Below are 17,813 nucleotides of genomic sequence, written 5' to 3' on the forward strand. Positions count from 1 at the left end.
TACATCTCCATCTAAGTATTATTGTAACATGACACATATCTTACAACAGTAACACTGTTTTTAGTAAAAATTCTCCTAAAGATCTATTCTTTCTTAAAGATACCAATAAAAAGCATTTTTGAAGATATCTGGGGTCTACTCATTGTTCCAGGCTTCTGGCCCATGGTCTTTCCATGTCTCCATGGTGTCAGCCATCTTTTCCCAAAGGTGAGCTGATCGCTTTGCTGTGCATTTGCATTTTTGGTTCACTTATTTACCAAAGGAATAGTGTTCCATCCTACGTTCAGAAAATATTTTCTAGCGAAACCTATGCAGCCATTTCTTTAGAATTTCAACCCTCCCACCCTTCACTACCACCTCCTACCACATGTATTTTTCTCTGTGACAATGATCCTCTAAAATACAACCTGTGTCTACTTGTTTATTGTGTTAACTAACATCTGTCTTCTCCACTAGAATGTAAAGCCCATGAGGGAAGATAGCTTTGTTTGTTTGGAAGTACTTCCTCTATTTTTCATAATTCTAGAAATTAATAATTAAGCAATAATAGTCACATGAACTAATCTATGAGAGCTCTGATTGAGAATAAGCTGTGATTTACTCTTTTTGGCATAAATATTTGTAGACCACCAGTGCAGAAACTTTTGTTGTCTGGTCCCAAAAGTTTCACGGACTGAATTTCACCATGACCTGATTCTCCTCTGCATGAATCGTTTCACTTACCGCATGATAAAGCAGCTTTACTTTTTTTTTTTTATAATTTTATTTATTTATTTTTTTCCCCGAAAGCCCCAGTAGATAGCCGCATGTCATAGCTGCACATCCTTCTAGTTGCTGTATGTGGGACGCGGCCTCAGCATGGCCGGAGAAGTGGTGTGTCAGTGCACGCCCAGGATCCGAACCCGGGGCCGCCAGCAGCAGAGCGCACGCACTTAACCGCTAAGCCATGCGGCCGGCCCAAGCAGCTTTAATTTTTAATTAGATTGTGATAACAGGGAAGCCTGATAAAATTTTTTAGCTTTTTAATTAGTGAAAATTTACATGGATTAGCGACTGACTTGCTGAATTGTTCTGGTTTGAGGCTCCTCATTGAATGTTGAAGTTGGGATGGGAGTTAAGGAAATAATATGTAAGTAGCTTTTCCCTAAGAGGCTTAGAGAGTTGAATAAATATTATTTATATTTAATGATTAAAGAGCTGTCAGAAAGCCAACAATTGGATTTATTTCTTTTAAAAATATATTAGGGCAATCATACTCCCATGGGGCCCTCAAAGACCAAAGTCAGAGCACCAATAACCCAACAGCTTCCTCCTTCCCAGTGGCTAACCTTCACTCGCGGATTCCTTAGCTGCGGCCCACAGGCAGGCGCTCACTGCCTCATAGGAGGCGCTCAGCCGCGTGGTGGGGTCCCTCTTTGGCTTGGGTGGAGGCTGTTTCCGTGGTGACGGGAGGCCACTGCTGTCATCCAGGCTGAACACCGAGTGCAGAGAAGGAGACCGGGTGGATGGGCCAGCCAGGGACTGGACCAGGCCGTCCACTGCCATGGGGACTGGGACGGAGCTGCAGTGAAAATGCCTGGGTCCACCCTTGTCTTCAGCTCTTGGGGGGAACAAAACACAAACAACACTCCACCAGAGAGGCCCAGATGCATTATTCAGGTGGTAACAATGAACCTGCTGAAGCGGACATCATCACAGCTTTTTGGTAAACAGCCTTCCCTGCCCAGCTGGAGGATGTGTATGCAGCTCTCTGGTGCCTGGCGCATCCAGAGAGAGCTGCCTATCCTTCCAGCTCCCGCTTTATGATATATAAGCACGTTGGAGATTCATCATTATGATTTTTTAAAAATCTCACACAAACGCAACACTTCTTAAGGAGTGCCACATTTTCTACCAGGCATTCACTGAATGAATTTTTCACACTCTGATTATTAAGCAAATCAAGAAACCAGAATTTCAATCTGAATGATAATTTCTGGGAAATCCATCTTAATAGAGAGGTACTGATGCATCAGATGCTGGGAGTTCATCATCATTTCCCCTTGCAAAAGAGTATATACTCCACTTAAAACTATCAGAAATTTACATTTTGGATCTTTCTCTCTCCTCTTTTTCCCCTGCCATTTAAATTCCATCAGCAACTATTTAATTATGTGCAGAATTATTATTTTTCTTCTGTTGCTCCATCTGGTTGCCCAATGCCAAGTGAACTGCTGCTATTCAATAAACAAATACACAAATACTTCTTCACTTAATTTTATATTAGGCAAATGAATACATAATCAAATTGAGAAATTGGGGTGGCTGTTTAGCTCCAGCAGAGAAAATAATAAATATTATTCTGGAATTCATATAAAATTAATAGTTATCTGGTTTGAAAAATGCCTTCTGGCTTCACATGTCAATGTAATCATGTACTAGCGAGATGCCAATGCAGTCACGTTACAAGGAGTCTCCGAGCATTTGTCTTTATAATTATATCTTTGCGTGGCAGAGCAGCAACAGGGCTGGGATCTACCACAAGGCAGAGCCAGACACCCATGTAGAAAATGAACTAGCTGAAGATGAAAGCATGGCACTCAGTGGATAATTTGTTTTCCCTGTAATGTTTAATTACAGTTTTCTGTACAAAGGGAATTTTTCAGTGTTTAATCACTGAGATATCTGAAGTTAATTAGTGAGAGACACATCACCATTTCCACTTTAATAAAAAATCTTTTGACATAGGCAGTCAAGGTGCAGGGAAGTCATTTTCAGTGAGAAACAACTAGATATTACCAAGTTCCTATGGAAAAACAAACATCTTCCTGGCAGCAAATTAGGATTCAAAAGACCTGGGTTCCTGCCCTTCTGGAGAGGGGTGTGAATCATAGGTGTTCTCATCATTCACAGAGAGGAAAGAGCCATAAAATGGAGAAGGACCAGGTTGCGCTCACGTTTCTATTTCAAACTCAGCATCCAAAGTAAACTTTAAAGTAAAAAGCTTTTCCCAAAGGTATCCTAATTGGCAAAGAAAATGTGACAGTATACTAAAGGAAATATAATATATAAAACCATTTATTGATTTCGCTACTTTTATGTTTCCAGAGTGGCTTCTCCATTTTTTTCAAATTTCCAGAAGTTTCTTTGACTTAGCCTTATATACATGACATTTGTATAAAGATGTCAAGAACCTAGCTATATATTTTTGCTAAGACAGAAATACTAGATGCCTTAAAACTTCATGCTTGAGCTGGTAAATGATGCAAGCATTGTAGGTGAAGCAATAATTATTTCATATAACTAAACTAACACAGAGAGCACCTATTTCATGAAAAGGAAGCACAGGAAAAGCATCCTTTTAGACTGCTAGGAGGTTTCAAGTAACAAACCACGCATGCATACATGCTTGTTCCCATAACTACTGTCATATTTGATTGAACTTTGCATTATGGGCTGTCAGAATTTTCTTGACTTCATTAGATCAATTACAGAGGTAATTAAAATTGCAGACTATCTGTCTTTACCTTCTGTTTCCTTCCTCTGGCTTGTTCCTGGCCTCCAGCTTCTCTTTGTGGTAAGTAGCATTCATTTCGTTCCTGAGCCGGTCATTTTCCCGGGCAATGTCCGAAGCGTTCTGAATGACCAGGGCATCATAGGTCTTCAGCCCCATGTCCTCTGTAATCTGCAGAAAGCTGTTGATGGACGTGACCTCTTGTTGTCTGATGCTCCTTTTCTGAAGCAAGTGCTGGCGTGCTAGAAATCCTCTTATAACTTCCACAAAAGAACACAAGCTTGAGTCAGTAAGAGGAGCAAGAGGGAAAAACGCAGGCACACACAAGCAAAAGTCACAATACATATATGTCTGAGCAGCTATAAAAGAAGACACATTTAACCCAGAATAAGAATTTACTAAAGCCTTCTAATCTTGTGTTAACAAAGATATCTAAATTCAGTAATAATAACACTAGAGTCAAAAATCTTTAACCTGAATGAGATTGTCCAGGTAACATTTATAATAAAGCTTCCACGCTTCTTTTGGTAACACAGGCTGGACATTGATGGACTGGAATAAAATCAATGGGAAAGAACTAGGTTCAAGCACCAGAGAATTCTGGGATGTGGCTGCAACTGGACCATTTTGGGATGCACAGATCAACTTTCATTCTATCAGATTACAACAGAAACATCTGAGGCTCCTGGAGTTAGTCTTCGAAAACATCATGCTTGTATTGTTAATAAGACTGTGATTCAACTCCTAGAAAAACTAACATTGCATTTAAGACTGTGATAAGAGATTGTGTAGAAGTATAGAACATCCTTCCTGCTCTCCCGGGAAGTAGGGCTAGAAAAATGTGTAAGAACCGGGGAAACAAGTAAGTGAACACACTTTGAAACTGCTATTATGTCAGTAACAAATGTGAGGCTTGAGAATAAAAATAATGACCACCATTTAAAGGCACTTCCATATGTTAGGCACTTTATTCTATCATTTAATGCCAAAACTAAATGATAATTAATATATCATTATCTCCATTTTGTACCCAAAGAAAGAGAAGCTTAGTGAGGCTAAGAAAATTCCTCCAGGTAAACACAACCAATGAACGGTAGAGCCAGGATTCAAATCTCTACGCTTATGAGGCCAAACTCATTGCCGCAGCCTCCGACCATATAGATGTGGTCTCAGCTCTCCAGAGAGCAGACCACCAACAGGGAAATCCTACGGAGGCATATTTGTGATCAATGTGAGGAAGAATTTTATTTGATTTATCTTTCATTGAGGTAACATTGGTTTATAACATTATATAAATTTCAGGTGTACATCATCATATTTGGATTTCTGTATAGACTACATCATGTTCACCACCCAAAGACTAATTGCCATCCATCACTGTACACATATGTCCTATTACCCCTCTCACCCTCCTCCCTCCCCCCTTCCCCTCTGGTAACCAACAATCTAATCTCTGTATCTATTTCTATGTTTGTTGTTGCTGTTGTTTTTATCTCCTACTTATGAGGGAAATCATACGGTATTTGACTTTCTCCATCTGACTTATTTCGCTTAGCATAATACCCTCAAGATCCATCCATGTTGTCGCAAATGGCAAGGTTTCATGTTTTTTATAGCTGAGTAGTATTCCATTGTATATATATATACCACATCTTCTTTATCCATTCATCCGTTGATGGGCACTTAGGTTGTTTCCAAGTCTTGGCTATTGTGAATAATGCTGCAATGAATGTAGGGGTGCGTGTATTTTGACGCATTTGTGTTTTTGTGTTCTTTGGATAAATACCCAGCAGTGGAATAGCTGGATCATATGGTAGTTCTATTCTTAATTTTTTGAGGAATCTCCATACTGTTTTCCATAGTGGCTGCACCAGTTTACATTCCCACCAGCAGTGTATGAGAGTTCCCTTTTCTCCACATCCTCTCCAATGCTTGTTATTTCTTGTCTTGTTAATTATAGCCATTCTGACGGGCATGAGGTGATGTCTCATTGTAGTTTTGATTTGTATTTCCCTAATAATTATCTGTATATCTTCTTTGGAAAAGTGTCTGTTCAGATCTTTTGCCCATTTTTTAACTGGATTGTTTTTTTATTGTTGAGATGTATGAGTTTTTATATATTTTGGAGATTAACCCCTTATCAGATATATGGTTTGTAAATATCTTCTCCCAATTGTTAGGTTGTCTTTTCACTTTGTTGATGGTTTCTTTTGCTGTGCAGAAGCTTTTTAGTTTGATGTAGTCCCATTTATTTATTTTTTCTTTAGTTTCCCTTGCCTGATGAGACATGGTGTTCGAAAAGATGCTGATAAAACCTATGTCGAAGAGTGTACTGCTTATGTTTTCTTCTAGAAGTTTTATAGTTTCAGATCTTACATTCAAGTCTTTAATCCATTTTGAGTTAATTTTTGTGTATGGTGTAAGATAATGGTCTACTTTCATTCTTTTGCATGTGGCTGTTCAGTTTTCCCAGCACCATTTATTGAAGAGACTTTCCTTAATCCATTGTATGTTCTTGGTTCACTTGTCAAAAATTAGCTTTCCATAGATGTGTGGGTTTATTTGTGGTTATTTATTTGATTCTATTCCATTGATCTGTGTGTCTGTTTTTGTGCCAGTACCATGCCGTTTTGATTACTATAGCTTTGTAGTATATTTTGAAATCAGGGAGGGTGATACCTCCAGCTTTGTGCTTTTTTCTCAACATTCCTCTGGCTATTTGGAGTCTTTTGTTGTTCCAAACAATTTTAGGATTCTTTGCTCTATTTCTGTGAAAAATGTTGGGACTCTGATAGGGATTGCATTGAATCTATAGATTGCTTTAGGAAGTATGGACATTTTAACTATATTAATTCTTCTAATCCATGAGCACGGAATATCTTTCCATTTCTTTGTGTCATCTTCGATTTCTTTCAATAATTTTGTTTTATAGTTCTCAGTGTACGAGTCTTTCACCTCTTTGGTTAAATTTATTCCTAGGTATTTTATTCTTTTTGTTGCAATTGTAAATGGGATGGTATTCTCAATTTCTCTTTCTGCTATTTCATTGTTAGTATATAGAAATGCAACGGATTTTTCTATGTTGATTTTGTATCCTGCAACTTTACTGTATTCATTTATTAATTCTAATAGTTTTTTGGTGGGTTCTTTAGGATTTTCTATATATAAAATCATGTCATCTGCAAATAGTGACAGTTTTACTTCTTCCTTTCCAACTTGGATCCCTTTTATATCTCTTAGGAAGAACTTTCTAACAATGAGCACAGGGTATAAATGGATCAGGGCATGTTCTGAGAAAAGGAGTTGGCTCCCCATCCCTGAGCATGTTCCAGAGGGGAAAATGGACCCCTTTCATGGATACTGTGGACAGGTGCAGGCAGAGGAATTCCCATGTGGGCCTTTGCACTCTAAGAGCCTTCCCTTCCAACTCCAAGTTTCTAAGATTAGAAGGAGTTGTTTGCTTTATAACAAGATCTATAATTTCAATGTGTATAGCAAAGACACTTTATTCTTGTCTGTAGGGAGGAGGGGCATCCTGTAAAACATTAAGTGCCTTAAAATATTCCACGGCTATAGAAGAATAAATGTGGGTTACCTACAATATTCACTTTGATGCCTTTACTTGATTACAAGGTGGAAAGCTGAACACAACTCTCCACAATTATGGCTTCAGAGGCAAATAATACGCAGACATCTAAAATGCTTAAGGTTCTTTTTTTTTTTTTTTTCAGATGGCAATACTAAATGTTTAGTTACTCTGAAATGCGGTTGTATTAAGTTAACTGTAAAACAGTCATGCTGAACTAATCTTTTTTTTTTTTGTGAGGAAGATCAGCCCTGTGCTAACATCTGCCAATCCTCCTCTTTTTTTTTGCTGAGGAAGACTGGCCTTGGGCTAACATCCATACCCATCTTCCTCCATTTTATATGGGATGTTGCCACAGCATGGCTTGCCAAGCAGGGCGTCGGTGTGCGCCCGGGATCCGTACCGGTGAAGCCCAGGCCACCGCAGCGGAGCGCATACACTTAACTGCTTGCGCCACCAGGCTGGCCCCTGCACTAATCTTAAGGGGAAAAAATTAAACAGTAAAAGGTACAATCAGACCTCCAGAAGTATAAAACGTGGAATAAAATGCAGACGTGTTAACCATGTGGCCGGCACATTGAGAGAAAGAGGCAGAACAACTGAAATCAGCCTTCTCACTTGTTCATTCTTGTTACATTAAAGAAATTGAGACACTGATTTTGGAAGGGTGAGGTGAGGGTATATTCAAGATGTTTAATCTCTCGGAATAAAGGGAAGATTAATGTGGCTGTGCCAGACTCTCGAGACCTCTTCCTCCAGCAGAGCTACCCCTGCATTCACATGCACCCGGGCATCTGTGGTCCCGGGGGACTCCACTTACTCACATTTCCTACAGGCAGCCTTTTAAAACTCTTTAAAAATGTTACACCAGTTGCTAAAAATTGATATCTTTAATAAGAGACAACTAATAGAAATAAATTTGCTTCCAACAGATATTGATACTTGTTCTCTTTCTCATGATTTCAACAGACTGCTTTTATAAAACTCACAGCATTCAGGTTTTAACAGACAGTTTTCATCCAGGACAAAATAAACATATATGGTCGGAGAGAAACTCTGTTAGGAATAACTTGAAATTAAAATGATTAAATTTAAGACTAAAAGTTACAGCTTTTGTCCCCCCAACATTTACAAAGAAAAAATGAGAACTCTTAAAAAACTGGAAATGACTCCAGATTATTTAAATTTTGAGTAAATTTCATACTAGCAGAAAGTATTGAAGGAACTGTTTCAAGAGACGTAAAAATAAAAATCAATAATGACTGCTTTGCATTTAAGAGCCTGTAATTTAAAAAATGCTTTTATGTCCATTATTTCATTTGTGCAATATGAAATTATGGTTTTCAACTTAATGTCATGTTTTTTAGACCAGTCTCCATTTTATCTTTAGAGGTGAAGAGATCACTAGAGTTCTGCTCATTTCTTCTGTTTCAGGTCAGTAGGACACAGCAACTTAATCTTCGTGAATAAATAGAAGAGAAATGTCTAATGAGCACCCGTGATGGAAGATGGGGCACATATTCTTCTAATTAGAGCTAAGGAGAATTTCTGGGAGAATCTGATGCCCTGTTCTGCGTCCCCGTAACATGACGTTAAGTGGGACTCGCAGTTGGCCCCACAGCTCCGGCGCTAGAGCACTGGTCTTGCGAGTGGGACCCTCCGTCCCACGTTCAGCTGAGGCTGCAAATGCAGATTCTGATTCCGGAGGTCTGGGGCGTGGCCTGCGACCCTGCATTTCTATCCAGCTCTCAGGGGACACTGAGGCTGCAGGTGCTCAGATCACAAGGCGGTGTGTCGGGCTGACCACACACATAGGAATTGCAAAGGCAGTGGTCCTAAACAGACCTGTGAGCCCAGCCTCTCCCTACACTGATGAAGGACGAAGTTAAGGAGGCCAGATCATCACAAGCCAGAGAGAAGCAAGAGTTGCCGAGAGGTGGGGGTGGGCCCCCTCTGTCACTTGAGCCTCCCCAACCGCCCCTGACCTCCACGCTGGTGAAGGGCTGCAGGAGACCATGCAGAGCCACATGAGTCTGGAGTTTGGAGGACACGGTGGACAGTGAGGCCTGAGAAGGCCGATGCTGCGCCGTCAGTGGCTGCTGGGCGCCGAATGCATGGCGGCTCTGCTGGGAGAAGCTGCACCTCTCAGGGTCCCAGAGGGTGGTTTTTTGGCACCAGATGTGGTTTTCAAGAAAGAGATGCCTGCTTGGAGTCATATAAAGAGACTTCTTCTTAGAGAGCACCCCCGCCCAGGCACGGAGTGTTCGTGGGTGCCCAGTGACTGACTGGAAATTATAAGCGACTGTCCCAAGGATAGGTCTTGCCAGTTCTCAGGTGGGAGCCCAGGGGAGCACTGAAATGCTCCCGCATATGCACAGAGCCATTTAACACCTGTCCGCCCACTGGAGAAACCCAATGCCAGGTCACACTGGTGCCAGTCAGACAGAAGAGCTGCCCTGCCCCCTCCCTTCTCCGGCATCAGCCCTGGAGGGTCTGGGGGCACCTGAGTAGGTAGGGGTGAGAACCACGTGCACTCCCCACCCGTGGGCCTGAGACGGCGAAGAGGGACGCTTTAACTGGGCATGAAGTTCTGAATTTTGAGCTTTACTTGGACTGGACTTGCTAAATTCTGAATGGACTGTCTGAGGGACTAGCCTATAGCAGGACTTTTTATCATCAGAAAACGATGAGACCTCTGGAGATTTCACAAGGGGCCCGCCTGGACAGGTCCCACAGGGGCTCAAATGGACAGAGGCTTAAACCGATTTCTGCATCCTATGAGGTGCTCTTGTTTTGTAACAGTTTCAAATATCCCAGAGGGCTAAGCTCATTACAGTAGGTCCCATCTAAAACTAGCGTGAGGATGAATTTCTCCTTATTTTACCTTTCCTTAAATATTTTATTCATTATATATATGTAATCTAATTAAATTATTAAGCAAATTAAAAATCTATTAAGTATATATGTTTTATGTGGGGCATAGTTATGATTTTTTAAATGTACCCATTTTTGACAGTCACTTGGGTTTTTATAGGAAAAAAAATTCTAAATGGAATCTCTCCCCTAGTTAAAAAGAAGTAGATGCTATCTGCTATCAAAGATAATTCTCCAAATATTAGTATCACTTCACAAAGGAAAAACAAAGTCAAGGATTTTTCCTAGGCGTATGTAGAATTATATAAAATGTGGTCTGGCTCATTGGCCGTTCCAGTCCTCCAGACCCTAGCACACCAGTGGTGCCGACCGAACTGGCCCAGTTGCTGCACCTCCGTGCCGCATGGGGTTTTCCCACTGAGGCTTCAAAGGTGCACTCTGCTTGTCCTGTGCTCCTTGAAAGGATCAACAAGCATGAATATCTGCAAGGTGGGGGGTGCATAAATTGTAAGATATGAATATCCCCTCTTCCAAATTGTGGTTTAGGTGGAAATTTGCTATAAAATTCCAGATAGAAAGACTGCCCAGTAACGCAAGCGCAGTGTCTGCACACGGAGATTTAGAGACGGGTAAAGAGCAAACTAGGCCACGGTGCTTCCTCAACTCCCAAAGCTGGTTGCCTGGATGCGGGGTTGTGGAACGGAGGCAGCGGTCCACGATAATGTAGAGCCCATTGACGTTAAACGTGGGGATGCGCTAACTGATTCTGTATTTACAACTCAAAAAAGCTCAGAAATGTTGGTGTGTAATGGTTACCTTTTTGGCAGGTGATAATTTTTCTCTGCAGCTGTAGGCACAAATCATTGAGCTGGCCGGCATGCCAGTATTTTAGAAACACTTTTCGGACACCCATCTACAACACAAACAGCAGGAAAACATTTAACAGCGTGAAGATACCAAAATAATGATGAGAAAATCATCAGGTAAGAGATAGTTCCAGAAGAGGATTAGAAGGAACAAAGCTAACAAAATGAATTCCAGTACATCTTCCTTATCTTTTTTTAACACCATTACATGTAATCACAATCCCGAAGGTTTTGTTCTAATAAGTATGTTTGCTGTGTGTACACATGGTCACTAAAGTTTGCAAACGCCTACATACTATAGCTGAAGAGGTTGCACCATGCAGTGCAGAAGAGAAACATGGGCCTCAACTCTTCGTGGGAAGATAAAACCACCCCATCAGAGAACTCTCTATTCCAGAGCTGGACTCTCATCTTTAATTGGTGATCCTTTTGTTTCCTCAACTCAAAGCAGGGAGGATGAGTCAACAAAAAGGAAAACAAACAAAAAGACCAACAATAACCATAAAGCTGACCCACAAAATTGCTTCAATTATTTTTTCCACTACACCATATATTATTATAAATTGAATGTTTATACAGCTGCAATTATGGAACTGTAGCACAAAAGAAAAACACCTGAATAAAGTTGTCCATGAGCAAAAATCTTCCAGATGCTTGCGTAAACAGTGCTGTGCAATGAACACTCCTCTCTAGAATTTTTTAAAGGGAATGTCAACAGGTTACCAAATCAGTTTCTACGAAAGGCTCTAGTGGCATGCATCTAGTCTACACGTGCTGCTGCTGAGGAAGACGGCTGCCAAAGAAACGCTTAAAAACACATAACAATAAGCCATATCCACGCATTTTAAAAATAATTTTCTTGTGTGTTCTAAGTATTCACAGAACTGTGGTAGGTGTGAGGAATGCCCTTCACAATGTAAGTGCTCACAGTCTCTTAGGGGAAGCAAACATAAATAAGTTCAGAAAGCCTGGTAAATACAAACATAAAGTGCTGGGGAAGCTCTGAGGTGATATTCTGTTAGAAAAGAAAAAATACTGCTTAGGCAAACCTTGTGATATGTTCATAATTATATTCTTAGCACTTGAGACAAACACCATTAAGATGAGAGGAAGACTAACAGGTGTGCTCCCAAGCATGAGCTGGGGACATTAAAACGATAACACCCCACAGCCTGTGTGATACATCACAATGACACCCGAAGCTTGCCTGCATGTACACACCATTAGGTACTGGAAAGGTTTATAGGTTAGACTTGCCTTGTCTTCAGAGTACTTGGCCAAAGGTGGTTTATGAACCTTTTCACATGGAAACTGAGTTTACTCCAAACATATTTCATCACTTCCCATCTTTCTATCTAACTCTTCCCTTAGCCATGATCTGTTGTCTTAATGAAACACACAGTTTTGTAAGAGATTGGGACCTGAGTCTTGCATTATGGCAGTCAGCCTAGTTAGATCAATGGGGAAGCTCTCAACTACTGTCCTGGTCCAGAGACCCCTGGTTGACTAGATGTCCTGCCTCATTTAGTTTTCTTTTAGTTGGTTGAAATTTGAGACAGTTCCCTGGGTGGGTGGCTGTAGAGAGTTGTTACTTTTTTTCTCATCGTATTGCCATTCTCTGTCTCTAGTTATTTTCCATAATTCATAGTCTTTTTTTTCTCCCTTCCCAACTGCTGACTTCTTTTGGCAGTCAACAGGAAGAACAGTTGGTACTGTCTGTGAGCGCTGCAGAACAAATCTGTGAGACAGGCACTGGGAAGGAGGGAGCATGTCATCTCTCTGTTCATCACTGACTGTGGTATGTAACTCATTGTGGGAAACTAAATCCCAAAGGCAAAATTCATGCAAATCTGGGTTCCCAAATGAAACTCCAAAGGAGTGATAGCCAACAAGACTACACAGTGCCTGGAATCAGTAATGATCATTGGGGGAGCTAATACATAGAAGGAGCCCGACATGGGGAGAAAAGAGCTGGATTCGAGTTCCACTCCCTTAAGTAAATGGAGACGCTGGCCAGAAAGGGAGTCGGATAGGATGATCTCTTACAGTGACATTTCTAACGGCCATTCAAAAAACCAAAGTAGGTTTATCTTCAGAATTGTGCTAGATTTTGGGGATACAAAGGAGGACTCTCTCCTCAAGGAGCTCATAGTTTACTGGGGAAGATCAGCAGTGAGCAAATGCAGCAAGAATACTTGCTCAGTGCGACGACAGAGTTACACCCAAGGACCATCAGAGAGGAGGGGGTGATCAAGGTGGGATCAGGTAGGATTCACTGAGAAGTATGTTATCTAAGCCATTTAGTCTTGATGGATAAGCAGGAGTTTTCCAGGGTGTCTAGGGACAGTGGGAGAAGATGAATGTGGGGTAGAAAAGCTAGCACGTGAAAGGCAAGGAGCAGAAAACAACAAACTGCCTTGGAGCACAGCTGTGGGGAGTGACGAGGAAGAGTGACGGGGAGGGAGAAGGCTGCGCATGTACCTGGTGGCAAATTCGTGCAGAGAATTCCAGGAAAAACGTGGACATTGCCCTACGAACAACGTGGATACACTGGAAGATTTAAAGAAGATCTGACTCAAATTTTACAAAAACAATTTTTGAAATTATATTTAAAATTTACAAAGCTGCTTCTTAAAACTGTCTGGAGAATGGATTTTTGGGTTTGGCTTTGGGAGGTAGTTGGGGAGGCAGGAAAATATAATCAATCAACAATTTGGGTTTGGAAGATTCTACAACTGCTGCTTGTCTGCTGGCCAACTCCTATTTATCTCTTATGACTGAAATCAAACCCCATCTCCATTATTAAATTTTTATACCCATTTCTCCACTTCCGGTAGGGCTTTGATGACTTTCATTTGTGTTCCCAGAGCACCCTATGAATGATTCCTTATTATTCTTATATTGCATGGCATATTTGCCATTATACATATATATAAAATTATATTAATATTACTATATATTATATATGTAAACACACACACACATCTTCTGAAGAATACGAAGATATATTCTTAAACTTCACAAGTGGTAGGGATGTGGGGAGAGGTGATTCAGATTAGAGACAGAAGATGAGGTATTGGGAAGTCCTGGTATAAGATGAGTCATAGAAACAGATAATAATGTCTTCAAGGATGAAAATAACGTATGATGACAATGAAAACATAGGCCAGACCCTGAAGTTATTCAGCAAGCTGGGCATAAGTCATGGAAGTCTGTAGGTGATAGAATAAATGATGGAGGGAGTAAATGTAAAAAGAAAAGTGGAATGAAATTGGTCCATGAATGATGTAGACATAAAACTTAAGGTTGGGGAGCGATGATTCAGCTGACCCCCTCCCCCACCAAGACAAAGAAAGTGAGAAAAAGTGAAACCTCATAATAGAGTATTTTCAGGAAATAGCCAATTTTCAGTTCATCTATGGAGGCTAAATTAGAAGAGGGGTAAATATGGATGAAGTGGATTTTTTTCACGATATATTAGAGATCTCATAGGAGTCGATAGTGGGTAGTTAAGAAGTGATCTGAGTGTTGCACGCTGATTTGCATGTCAGGCCAGACTTGGAGATAGAAAAAAGGAGTTCTGCTGGGAGCCATGGATTGGGATAATGACAGAGGAGGAGCAGGGTGGGAGCACGAAACATAGGACGTGTGCAAGGGAAGGTGGAATGCAGGCAGACACATGTCACGGTGGGAGCCAGAAGATAGGCCAACTCCCAAAGCTGCTGGAGAGCTTTTGGTGTGGCTGTGCCCATGAAAACTCCCCCTGTGGAGGTAAAATCAAGGGCTTTATAAGTGGGGAGGGCTTCCGGGCTTCTGATTCATTGGACGTAGGAAAGGCTGGAAGTATGAATCTCCATTGTAAGTATCCCGCTAAGACAAAACTAAAAACTTCATGGAAATGACTCGTTATTGTGCTACCATCACATTCAGATGATTAAAAATTTTTTTTCATTCCACTATTTGGTTTTACTTTACAGTTATCCAATGGACTAATTTATTTATTTATTTATTTATTTTTTTGTGAGGAGATCAGCCCTGTGCTAACATCTGCCAATCCTCCCCTTTTTTTGCTGAGGAAGACTGGCCCTGGGATAACATCCGTGCCCATCTTCCTCCACTTTATATGGGACTTCGCCACAGCATGGCTCACCAAGTGGTGCTTCGGTGTGCGCCCGGGACCTGAACCAGCGAATTTATTTGTTTTATTTTTTATCATACAATTTATTTGTGGATTGGCAATATTTGGAGATGCCCATTGGAAATTTTAACATTTGACTTTGCAGGTCTTTTAGAGATGTCATGTGTGTAGTAAATGTTTCTTCTCTCCTTAAAGATCGAAATTAGCCATTTAGTAGTATTTTGAATTTATTCCTCAGAAAATATTCTGGATAATGCATTTTAGTCCTCAAGTCCTCTGCTATCACTGACACTAAGGACTAGTGGGGGCTTAAATCTGGGAATCTTTCTTTATCAGGAAAACTCAGACAAGATCAGATGAATTCTAAATTTTCAGGGATTTCCATTGTCTGTTAATGATGTTGATCAGGAGAAAAGTGTTGGCCATTTTAATTTTTTCTATGGAATGAATTCATGTGAAGTTACTCAGTAATCAATGCCTTAGTGTGCTATATCAAATCCAACAAATTAGGGTTCATCCAAATGAGACCAAATGTTCAAATCACCTACATTCTTGATTTTAGCTGCATTCTGTTATGAAAAGAGTTTCTCACAATGAGAGAAAAGGAGAGGTTGAGACGTTCTCCTACTAAGCCCTCTCCCGGTGCGCTCTCTAGGCGCAGAGTGTTCTGATCTGATATTAAAATGTTAATGTCATTCTGACTCCTGTAAAAGTAAACCATCTGTGAATTATAGTCATTGCTATTTTTATTAGAAAACCAGTAGGATTTTTTTTTTGAGGTGACAGATTTTAAAAGATTAAACAGAATTGTCATTGATGACTTCCAAAGCTTCAATTACCGCCACAGTTTTCAGACTTTTTTAGAGGAGTAGGCTGCGGGAGCACAGACAGCTGCTGGAATGGCGGTTGAGATGGAGTTTAGACGGCCTGAGGCTGTACTAGAGAGAAAGAGCAAGTCACCTGTGAAGCTGCTCTCTTCTCCTTCTCCTCCCCTTCCTCCTCCTTCTCCTCCTCCTCCTCCTCCTCCTCTCTGATTGCTGCTTCCAACCGCAGAGATGCAGAGACAGAGGAGGGTGGCCAAGTTTGCATATAGAGGTTGCCCTCCTGTAGAGAGGTAGGGGGACCTGCACTCCTGGTTTCCATGGCAATCCTGGGATCTTGCAGGAGTTACACACTACTGGCCTCGCCTTTTCAGGAACATCCCCCATTCAACCACCCCTCACTGTCTGGGAGACCATGGGCAAAACTATCTTCAGAGTGATCTTTCTAAATATCAATCTCATTCTGTTACTTTCGTGCTTAAAATTATTTAATGGCAGGTCATGATTTTCAGGATAATGTTCAAACTCTTGAAATATTTACTAGACTTTTTATAGTATGGGTCTTTTTCAATCATTCAGTTTTATCTATTCTCAAATCATATAATATTTCTTGCTGTTCCAAAATAGGAACTTGTTTTTCTCCTCTGGCTTAACATATACTGTTTCTTTTTTCTTCAATACCTTTCTCTAAATCATCTACTGGATAAACTCCTATTCAACCTGTAAAACACAGATGGCTTGGTGAACTCTCAGTTTAGTGTGTACCTTATAATAATGAATTCATTATAATAGCATATCTATGTCAATAATGTACCTTAGATATCTCTCTATAATACCACTGATTTCTTGGTTTTGTCATTATTTGCATACCTGTCTGAATACTCAACTTTGCTGTGAGATATTTGTAGGCTGGGATAATGTTGGAAAAATATGAAGTCATAAGTTACATGCATTAAGTTGAAGGAAATGAAAGTAAATGACATGATAAAATGGAGAAGGCAGAATTTCAAAGAAAGAGATTATAATGGACACTAGCTATAACATGAACTCAGATGTTAAAAAATTAATCCACTTTAAATAATTAAATCTTAAAGAATTAAATCTGTTTAAACCACTTGAATTCATTCATTTTATAAAAATGCACCTAATGCAGTTCAAGAAAACAGGTGTTAAATTTTGTACTTCTGGTGCCACCACATTTCTGGTATATGATTATCACAAACCAAAAGCTAGAACTCACCTCGTCCTCTAATTCTTCACCTGCTCTTTGACTCACCTTGCACATTGCCTCCAATCTATCAATCTTCCAGAAACTTTCAATGATTCCATGTTGCCCATAAGCTAAAATGCATACTTTTGGGTTAAGCATTCAAAGCCCTCCATAATATGATCTTTATTGATCTCTGAAGAGCTAACACTTTTACTCCTCTAAAAGAGATGCTATTTACTGTTATTTTAACTCCCCACACACTCCCCGAGAACAGAAAACCAATGTGAGACTTCTATAGACACCAGCAAGGGCCTAGAGCATTCTTATGCAGAGAGTTCTCATTGACTGATGTCAGTGTTATGTTGACTACTATCCCTTTATATCCATGTCTATAATTATTGGAATGTTTCATTAATAATTACCATAGATTCTATTTTAATGAGAAATAGTTTACAGTAAATGAGTATTTTTTTGCTGCAAAAAATTTTATTATTACTGAGAAGAAATTAATCTTTAAAAATTTTCATCTCTCTTGATCTAAAAAAATTATCTTTGTTCTAATAAATACTTCCCATTTAAAGACAAAATACATAATATCATAGTTGCATTAAAAGTAGTCATCTTCCTTCACTATAATACTAGCGTTCCAAAAAAAAGCCCTGGTATCTCTTAAAGTGCCCTACCCATGTAAATCTGCTCCCAGTTTTTTAAATCTCTTTATTGATGATGATGTGAACGATATATTGTTATGTGTTTTGATGTCTTCATCACTCTCCCACCTGACTTGTTTTCCTTCCTGCTGTTCTGAGAATGTCACTGTACTCC

At 40.1% G+C, this 17,813-nt stretch overlaps 1 protein-coding gene across 2 annotated transcripts in view; it reads right to left on the bottom strand.

Annotated features, from left to right (window-relative positions):
- Positions 1-17,813, bottom strand: part of MYO16 (myosin XVI) — a 550,785-nt gene that overhangs the window by 82,347 nt on the left and 450,625 nt on the right. For both annotated transcript variants that reach the window (XM_087435860.1, XM_087435859.1), the window contains exons 29-31: positions 10,770-10,866; positions 3,507-3,753; positions 1,329-1,600 (exon numbers count right to left, since the gene is read on the bottom strand). In XM_087435860.1, coding sequence (XP_087291986.1) covers positions 1,329-1,600; positions 3,507-3,753; positions 10,770-10,866 — 616 coding nt within the window. The remainder of the gene's footprint in view (positions 1-1,328; positions 1,601-3,506; positions 3,754-10,769; positions 10,867-17,813) is intronic.

Source organism: Ceratotherium simum, chromosome 10 (genome assembly GCF_057802395.1).
Source record: "Ceratotherium simum simum isolate JZ-2026a chromosome 10, ASM5780239v1, whole genome shotgun sequence".
Classification (NCBI taxonomy): Eukaryota; Metazoa; Chordata; class Mammalia; order Perissodactyla; family Rhinocerotidae; genus Ceratotherium; species Ceratotherium simum.